Genomic DNA, 8280 nt, shown 5'->3' with positions numbered 1-8280 from the left:
ATCCTATAATTTACTAATACGATTATACGAGTACATCTCATACACCAAATTGATACGTCATGTACGCGTGTGTACAACGCAGTGTTTTGCCAAAAAGTCAGAAGTAGGAAGATGTTGACCATAAAAGAGTGTTCATAGGGTCTGTCTTTCTACAGCGTTGAACTTCTTCCGTCTTCTTCCTTGCGCAATATCTGCTTCTGCGTTCCTTCCCTTTTTTTACTATTGACCTCACGCATGACTCTGTGAGCAGCCAGGCTTTTCCCAGGTATTTAGTTTAGAAAACTCACAGCAACTTCTAATCATGATCATGGAACCTGCCCTGGCAATAACTCGGTGCAAAACTGTTATATATATTTGCCTGCATGGCTGCGATAATATTAACCCATTGCAATCAAATTCATTTGGGCTTTTACTAACTTTAAGTATATATAATTAATAGTTTTGGGTCGTTGCAAGTGGCTTGCAGCTCAAGTAGTTCAAAGCGTTTATCCGAGTTTCTCTTCATTCTCTTCTGATATCGCTTGTAAATGGGAAGTCACAAAGGATACGAACGTGTTTTCAGATATTTTGACGAAGATGGTGACGGAAAGGTTTCGCCTGCGGAGCTAAGGCGCCGGCTAGGGTTAATGGGTGGAGAGCTGCTGCAGAATGAGGCGGAGGCGGCGGTGGAAATGCTGGACTCGGACGGAGACGGATTGCTGGGTTTGGAGGATCTTGTGGGGTTAATGGAAGGAGGGGAAGAGGAGGAGAAGGTGAAGGGTTTAAGGGAGGCTTTTGAGGTGTATGATGTGGAGGGGTGTGGGTTTATTACACCCAGCAGCTTGAAGAGAATGCTGAGCAAGTTGGGTGAGTCCAAGTCCGTTGATGAGTGCAAGGTGATGATCCAACGGTTTGATTTGAATGGAGATGGGGTGATTTGCTTTGAAGAGTTCAGAATCATGATGCAGTGACAGTATGCAGTTGCAGTGCTCTTGTGTGTGTATATATAGTGTATCCCATTTATTGATTTTTTTTATTTTATTGATTTTATTAATATTAAGGAGAGAGAGAAGGATTTAAAACTATTACAATAATTTAAGGAAGAGGGGAATTTCGAACCTAGATGCGTGGTAGAAATTCAACACCATCCGCCAGGGTATTAACGATGTAATGATTAAATATTGCCAACATACTAAAAATTAACTGGTTCTACAGTTGGGATTTGAAAAATGATTATTTCAGCCAATTTCTCTTCATTATTTTTGTTTTTATGGTTTAATAATTTTTTGTTACCAAATGACGTAATGATTTCTTTTTTGTTATGAATAAATGAAGTCTGAAATATACTTGTGAACAAAATTATGTATTATGACATCAGCTTGTGACAAAAATTTACTGTAATAAAAGTTGACGTGTCTTGTAATGTCTTTTATGAATAGAGACTTCAATTTGGTAACCGCACAAATAAGAAGGGATGAGAAATGCATGGTAATCGGAGGGCAGACAATCTGCCTCCTTGGTACATAACCTTCAATTTTGTGAATGTGGAGAAGAATGAGTGGATTTGTTTGAAGAATCTGGTTTAATATTTGACGAAATTATTATTAGCATTTCAAAATAATTAACTTGTACGTCTCTCTTTATTATTTTAATTAGGGAAGAGTGGAGAATGATTTTCTTAGACGCCACCAACGAACAATCAAGTTTAGTAAACAGAAGTATACTCCGTAATCAAAATCCAAGTTCTTCTATCTAATTTTTGTACTGCATTCCTAAAAAACTTTAGTTAATCCTTAACAAATTAACCTAAATTCATGGAACTTGAAAATCCATAGCATCTCCAATCACGTTCTCTATTTTATAGCAAAATTTTAGCTAAACCTATATAAAAAATTAAAAATTTATTTAGGAGCTCTCTAAAAAAGTTATACTCTAACCGTACTCCCTACTTTAGGAGACATTTTTTAGTGTGCTAGGAACAAAGTTAGGTACACCAAGTTTCACAATGCAAATGGTTGGATGCTTGAAATTTTGTTTCCAACTTGTATTATAACACTTGGATGATCGAGCAGAGTCAATTATGTGTCAACAATTAGCCAATAGAAAGTAACTATTTATAAAATAATATTAAAAGAATTAATATTAATAATAGAGAGTCACTAGGAGCTCCTTTCTATCTCTCTATATTTAGGGACTCCAACATGAATTTTTATCTTCGGAGGTGAAAAGATCATGATTAAAGTTGATCTTTTTTAATCATCTCCAAATTGTAGTTTGGAGCTCATTTAGGAAGCACATTGGAGATGCTCAGGGTGGCACCAAAAAGCGTTGGCATACCTATAAAACTGTACGCCAATTAAAAATATTTCCCTATATTTTCTTTTTCACCTTGGGTCAAAAATAGAAGAACTCGTAATATTTTGACAAACGATAGATAATTTATACTAAATTTATAATATTTTGTTGATGAGAATGTGAGAAACCTCTTGCAACAAACAACACTTCACAACTAATCAACTTACAACAAAATTCTTTGGATTTGAAAAGTGAGAAAATACATCTACAAAACGGGTCAATGCCAAATGCTCAAATCTACAAACCGGGTGAAGGCTAAATGCCCAACTTCAGAAATCAATCACGCTTTTCCTGTCCGGAGGAGCAACGCATTCCCACAAGGAACGGTACGCCTCAATATTGGAAACATCAACACCGAGGGCGGCGAGGTTACGCCCATACTCCTGACAATCATATACGTCGACATTAATCATCTTGTATTAAGTCAATAATTTGTTAGCCCGAAAATTATATATATATATATATATATATATGTGGATGGACGATGTAGGCCAGTTCTTACCTGAATGTCAAGAAAAATTTGCATGCATATCTTGTCAGTGTCCGACACATTGTGATCCGAAACATCTGAACTTGCTCCACCTCGTCTTTGTGCACCTTGCCTTATTCTCTGGAGTGAAGTCTCCGTTTTCCTAGCCTGATCGTGATAAGAGTTTAGGATTCAACAAATATGAAGTGCAGAAGGTTATATATTTCAAAGGCCATTTCAGCATCTGGACACTAACCACACTGACGACGTTGGCAGCTTGCTCATTATAACGACCAGTAATCTCGGTTGCAGCATTAAGCAGCACTTCGTTGATAGCGTCCCTTGTAAGATACTGTGTAGCTCGTTCTCCTTCCAAAAATGCCTGGAAGTTGTTGCTTGTTCAGTATATAATTTATAATTTGGAGTAAAATTTAGGGTGCGCATTCCGAAGATCAAAAGATGCTGCATACTTTACGAATAAAAAGTCTGTCTAAAACAACGTAAACAACAGTTATGTTTCAGTTTTAACAAGTCCATTTAGCAGTTAGCACACGGTAAAACTGTTACAGAGTATCGGACACTACTCCACCTCATCTGAAAGACCCAGTCTTGCAAGATGGGACCCTAGAATATCGGACCCTAGATTATTGCTACAACTCAAACTATCAACTGAAAACAGCAGGGAAGGAAAAATAAAAGTAAAAAACATTCACTTGTCTGGGAACGGGATGAGAATTTTAGCCATAAAGAAAGAAGGCTGCATACCCTCAGGGGACGCAATACTCCTGCCACATAGGGTGAATGTCTGACAGGAAGAGGCTTATTCGTCATCCTGTATGTTGCAGTTATTCCCTTTAGCTGTGCCAATTCCTACATTTTTTTAGGAAGGTAACATCAAAACGAATATAGACTTCACAAGACAGGAAATGATAAACTAAGAAAATCCGCTGAAGACCCAAAACAGAGCAGTAGGATATATTTCTCACATGATATTAAAAACCATCACGGAGCTTCACATTTTTAAAAGGTGAGTGCAAACCCAAGGGGGTCCATTTTTTTTTGCATTTCATGATTAGGCCAAAATATATTCTTAATCAATCAAAACCTACCGCAGCAGATTTTTCAACTAGTGCCTCTACAATTGTGTTGATAACTTGAGGCACTAAATCATTCAATGATTTTCCTCCTTGTAAGAGGCTCTGTTTTACAAGATCAAGAACATCGGCAGGACAAGAAGAAAGAAGCTTAAGTACATGCCCAAGGAAGTCACCACAAACCACCTTGTACAGCTGGTCTGCGTCATGAATAATCTGCAAAGCCAATATATATTAGTCTGGGTTAAGATTCTTTTTTCTTTTTTTAAATTAACTGATGTATATTGGAGAGATGTGGCACGATTTACATTAGAGAATATGTGAAGCCTTTTATAAAGTCCAAGAAGACTTTGAGCCTTATTTTACCCTCTAGCTACGCATGGACTTACTGCATTTTGGACGCTAAATTATATTACTAAAATTAAGACATGAAGCATACATATATAAAATCGTCAGGAACAGCTGAAATAGCCCATTCACAACCAGATTTGGAGCCGGTTTGACCCATCTTACGAGCAGCCAGTCCAGACGACAACCAACTTGAGTATCTATGATACAGTCACAATATGTTGTCAGTAATAAAACTGTGGTCTAGACTATAACATAGCATCTAATCTCCTCAAACTGACCTTGAAAGAAGCTGCAATGATAAGCGCAGAAACTTGTCAGCACAAGAAAGAACAATGACATCTTCTCTCCAACAGGATTCCAAGCACTCCAACAAAGTGACACTTTGTTTTAATGTTAAAGCTAGAGAATTTCCTTGACCAGATGGTACATTATGCATAGGGAGAAGACTAGTCTCCACAAGTATAGAATCTAGAGCCCCCGCAATTTCCTGAAACCTGAGATAATAATCCGAGTAATACATTAAAAGAGCAGTCCACAGCATAAAAACTCTATTCATATTCAATAAATACAGCAACCACCAAAAGTTTTGTTGAGTACCTCAAAGAGAAATAAACCCCAAGGTTCCATTGCTTCATGAAGTCAATATAAACAGCTTCCGCTCGAAATTTGGAAACAGCTGATCTGGATGGACAATAGCCTTGCATGACAATACAATGCTGTAACTATGATGAACGAAATATGCACTTATACCCAGACTAATAGACTATCACTCAGCATCAATTAAACTGTGGATAAGCCACGCGAAATTTTAGAACTTAAATGATAAAATGGGGAATACTAATTTATACCTTCTAGATGAGCCAAGAACTTTAGGCTTGATTTGTAGTTTTTCAAAAACTCTGTTGGTCTTCCAGGAGAAAAAGCACCGGGTTTCCCCTTTTGGATCGCTGAGAGAACCTCTTTGAGAATTGAATTTGCCAAGAAGTCAAAAACGTGCAAACCAGAATTCTCTGAAAATAAAAATCCATAAAAACAGTTAAGACTTAAAAATACAGAGATATAACATTCATGAATGCTTGTCCATGTCATCTATTATAACCTATAGCATGGCCTTCTATGTTACCATGGATTGATGGTGAATGAGCCATCTGCTTTGTTTATAAAACCAAGGTGCATCTCAGAAGCATTGTATACAAATAAAACAATGAAATTCAAGCAACGAGAATCCAGATAAATGAGTTAAAGATAAATGTAATGATAACACTACAAAAAAAAAGGGAGCAAAACATGGTGCATCTTGTGAAATGATGACGTAAAGGAGTAACAACTGATTTCAGTCTACATGAATACACATGATTAATCCATAAACTAGGGTGCATCACAGAACCATGGTCATTAAATAAAGTCACACAATTGAAGCAATGATGTTGTATTCCTATAGAAATGAGTTCAGATAGTTGTAATGGAAGCATGATACTGCAAAGAAGAAGTAGTGGAGTTTGGACTTTCTCAATACCTTCGAAAGAAATTTCCAACAAAAATTTGCAGTCTTTCTCAATACATGTCCTGATTTGCTTATAATCATTCTCAAGGTCATCTCCAGAGGGTCTTGTAGCTGCCCCCGATGTTCCATGTGGAATAATTTTTTGTATCAATGGAGCTACTATAGTTGTGCGAAAAAGTTCTTCGGCACCCCTAGTGTTATCAATTGCAGCATATGCACGTAAACAATTGTAAATTGCATTTGCATCTCGATGTTCCAGTCCATCTACAAAACAATGTCCCAAGCTAGCATCTAATAATAGGCTGGCACCCTGAATCCTCTTCTCCATGTTTTCAATGAAAGGCAGGTTCTGTACTGGCATAATAGAGAAAATAGATGAGCACAAAATGTCCAAGCCCATGATAAAACAATTCAAAGTTTACTCAATATTTTACCGTAGTCACTAAGAAAATATTTTATTTTAAATTATGATGAATAATAAGCAAAAATTCCTTCCACGGACAAACCAAAATTAGTACAGATGGAAAGGGGCAAGAATTCTCAAAATTTCAGGTCATCTAACATCTGAACAATTTCAGCTTGCATATATAGACCCACATTTTTTTCATATCTTGTGTAGATAAACAAAACAAAATTAATAGCTTCTTTCAAAAAGAAAATAAAACCATCAAATTTTAACCGCTCAGCACTTCTTGAAAGCCAAAACAACAGGTAACACGTGTGACTCAGGACTAAAAAAGCACAGTTGAAAATGCACTCGACAAGTTTTAACTGAATTCTGCTAGAATTCAAACTAAAGCCACAGCTACAGATATCAAAGTTGGATGTAATAAAAAAATGATTGTAAGAGAGAGAAAAAGCAACCTGTGCATGAGCGAAATAGAACTTCAGCCGGTTCATTTCACTAGCAATTCTCTCCAAAAGCATGCTTTGAGTGTCTCTGAGATTTGTTCCGTTTTCAGTATGTTGCAAGGAAGCTCCATTGCTAATAGAATTCTTCTCTGCCAAATTTACATCTCCGTTCGACCAATCAGCCGGCACACTGGGCAGCTCTTTTATTAGTTTTTCAACCTGCATTCAAAGTCCGAGAACGGGAGCAAAGATCAACACAACATTTTCATTAATCTAGACTAGTTTTCCACTCTGTTTAATCTTCTCTTCTTCTTCAAAGTTCTCAAATTGGAAATCCAGACAGCGCCATGGCATGCAATTTCAGATCCAAAATAACACGAAATAATATGAGGGCTTCCATTATACAAAACCAAAGTAAATTCAAAAGACATCAAATTCGAAAACAAAATAAAAAATGCTCTCTTTTGTGTGTAAAATTGGAAATTCCTTTCGAACTACATTAGTAACAAATCAATCAAGCAATGGAATTAATACTTAATCCTTCAACTAAATCACTGTCAAAAGCTCTAAATTCCCAAAGCCAAAGCTAAATTCAGAGACGCATTACCTTAGAAACGACATGAAACGTATCAAGCAGGAGCTCCAAGACCTCTCTGGCCTCGGCCGCCTCTGATCTCTGCTTCAATCCGTTTGTCAAAGCCACGAGCGAGTTCTGCACGGAGCCTCTGAACTGCTCGATCTTCTCCCTTAGCTCAACAAGCGGGGCCCGCATACGGACGACTGCGGAGTCGACGTCGACGAGCTTGGTGCTGAGGTTGACGAAGTCGGCGTAGTCGCGGTTGATGAGGTCGATGAGCTCGTGGTTGAGGGAGGCCAGGTAGGACTGGAGCTCGGATCGGAGCGTGTCGAAGGGCACGAAGGTCCGGAGGTCGGAGATGTACGACTCGGAGTCGAACTCCGGCGAGAGGAAGAGCGCGGGCTTGAACCAGAGAGGGTGGGAGTCGAGCGGGTCCGAGAAGAGGTCCGCGGCGGATCTGTGCGGGGCTGCGATTGGATCCGCCATTGGACTTAGATTTCTCTTTTTCTCTCACTTGCCTTTCTTCTTCTGATTTCGTTACAACGTGTTTGGATGCCGAGAAAGTGCGTGGGAAAATCGGAATCGAGGAGGTGGTTATGTTGGGGTGTTAGAAAATGGAGACGACTGGTTTACCGGGGCGGGTTTTTTAACGGCTGGGCACTTTGCGGATCTGGATTACTTCTTTTTTACTGGGTTAATCTTTCTATTTGTACGGACTGTAAATGTTAATGAAAAAGTAACTCTTTCTTTTGGGTCGAAATTGTAAGCATGGGCTTTTATTGGGCTCCGGTAAAATTGGTGGCATAAGCCCAACTAAGACTAATCACAAGATGGGGGTCCATGGCCGTCTGGTCAGTGACATGTTTACTTATTTGTAACCGAAATCAAAGTCAACAATAGGTTTTTTTTTTTATGTAGAATAGTCTTTGAGAATGTGACTCCTCATTTTGGTCTCTGATATTTATAATCGATAGAAATGATCCTTGAAATTGTCCACTACCAATCATTTTGATTATTCCATGAGAAATCTCCAGGTATGTTTGTTAAATCCACCCCTCCTCTTAAACTAGTGGTTACTTTAGTTTAACGAAATTTTTTC

The 8280-nt window shown here is 38.2% G+C and overlaps 2 protein-coding genes across 2 annotated transcripts; one reads left to right on the top strand and one right to left on the bottom strand.

Annotated features, from left to right (window-relative positions):
- The first annotated feature begins 349 nt into the window (after nt 1-349).
- Nucleotides 350-1225, top strand: LOC126625204 (putative calcium-binding protein CML19). Its single transcript, XM_050294294.1, has one exon. It carries the CDS (start codon nt 528-530, stop codon nt 948-950), a length of 423 nt encoding a protein of 140 aa, XP_050150251.1. The 5' UTR covers nt 350-527; the 3' UTR covers nt 951-1225.
- Nucleotides 1226-2397: 1172 nt separating this feature from the next.
- LOC126626795 (conserved oligomeric Golgi complex subunit 2-like) lies at nt 2398-7815 on the bottom strand. Its single transcript, XM_050296191.1, has 12 exons — nt 7212-7815; nt 6617-6823; nt 5765-6101; nt 5097-5258; nt 4846-4945; nt 4527-4742; nt 4337-4445; nt 3913-4113; nt 3569-3673; nt 3060-3185; nt 2837-2971; nt 2398-2717 (listed from the first exon to the last, which is right to left on the bottom strand). The coding sequence occupies exons 1-12, from the start codon at nt 7665-7667 to the stop codon at nt 2604-2606; spliced, it is 2268 nt and encodes a 755-aa protein (XP_050152148.1). The 5' UTR covers nt 7668-7815; the 3' UTR covers nt 2398-2603.
- Between the last annotated feature and the right edge of the window lie 465 nt (nt 7816-8280).

The sequence above is a fragment of the Malus sylvestris genome, chromosome 6 (genome assembly GCF_916048215.2).
Source record: "Malus sylvestris chromosome 6, drMalSylv7.2, whole genome shotgun sequence".
Lineage (NCBI taxonomy): Eukaryota > Viridiplantae > Streptophyta > Magnoliopsida > Rosales > Rosaceae > Malus > Malus sylvestris.
This window is presented reverse-complemented; position numbering and strand designations above follow the sequence as displayed.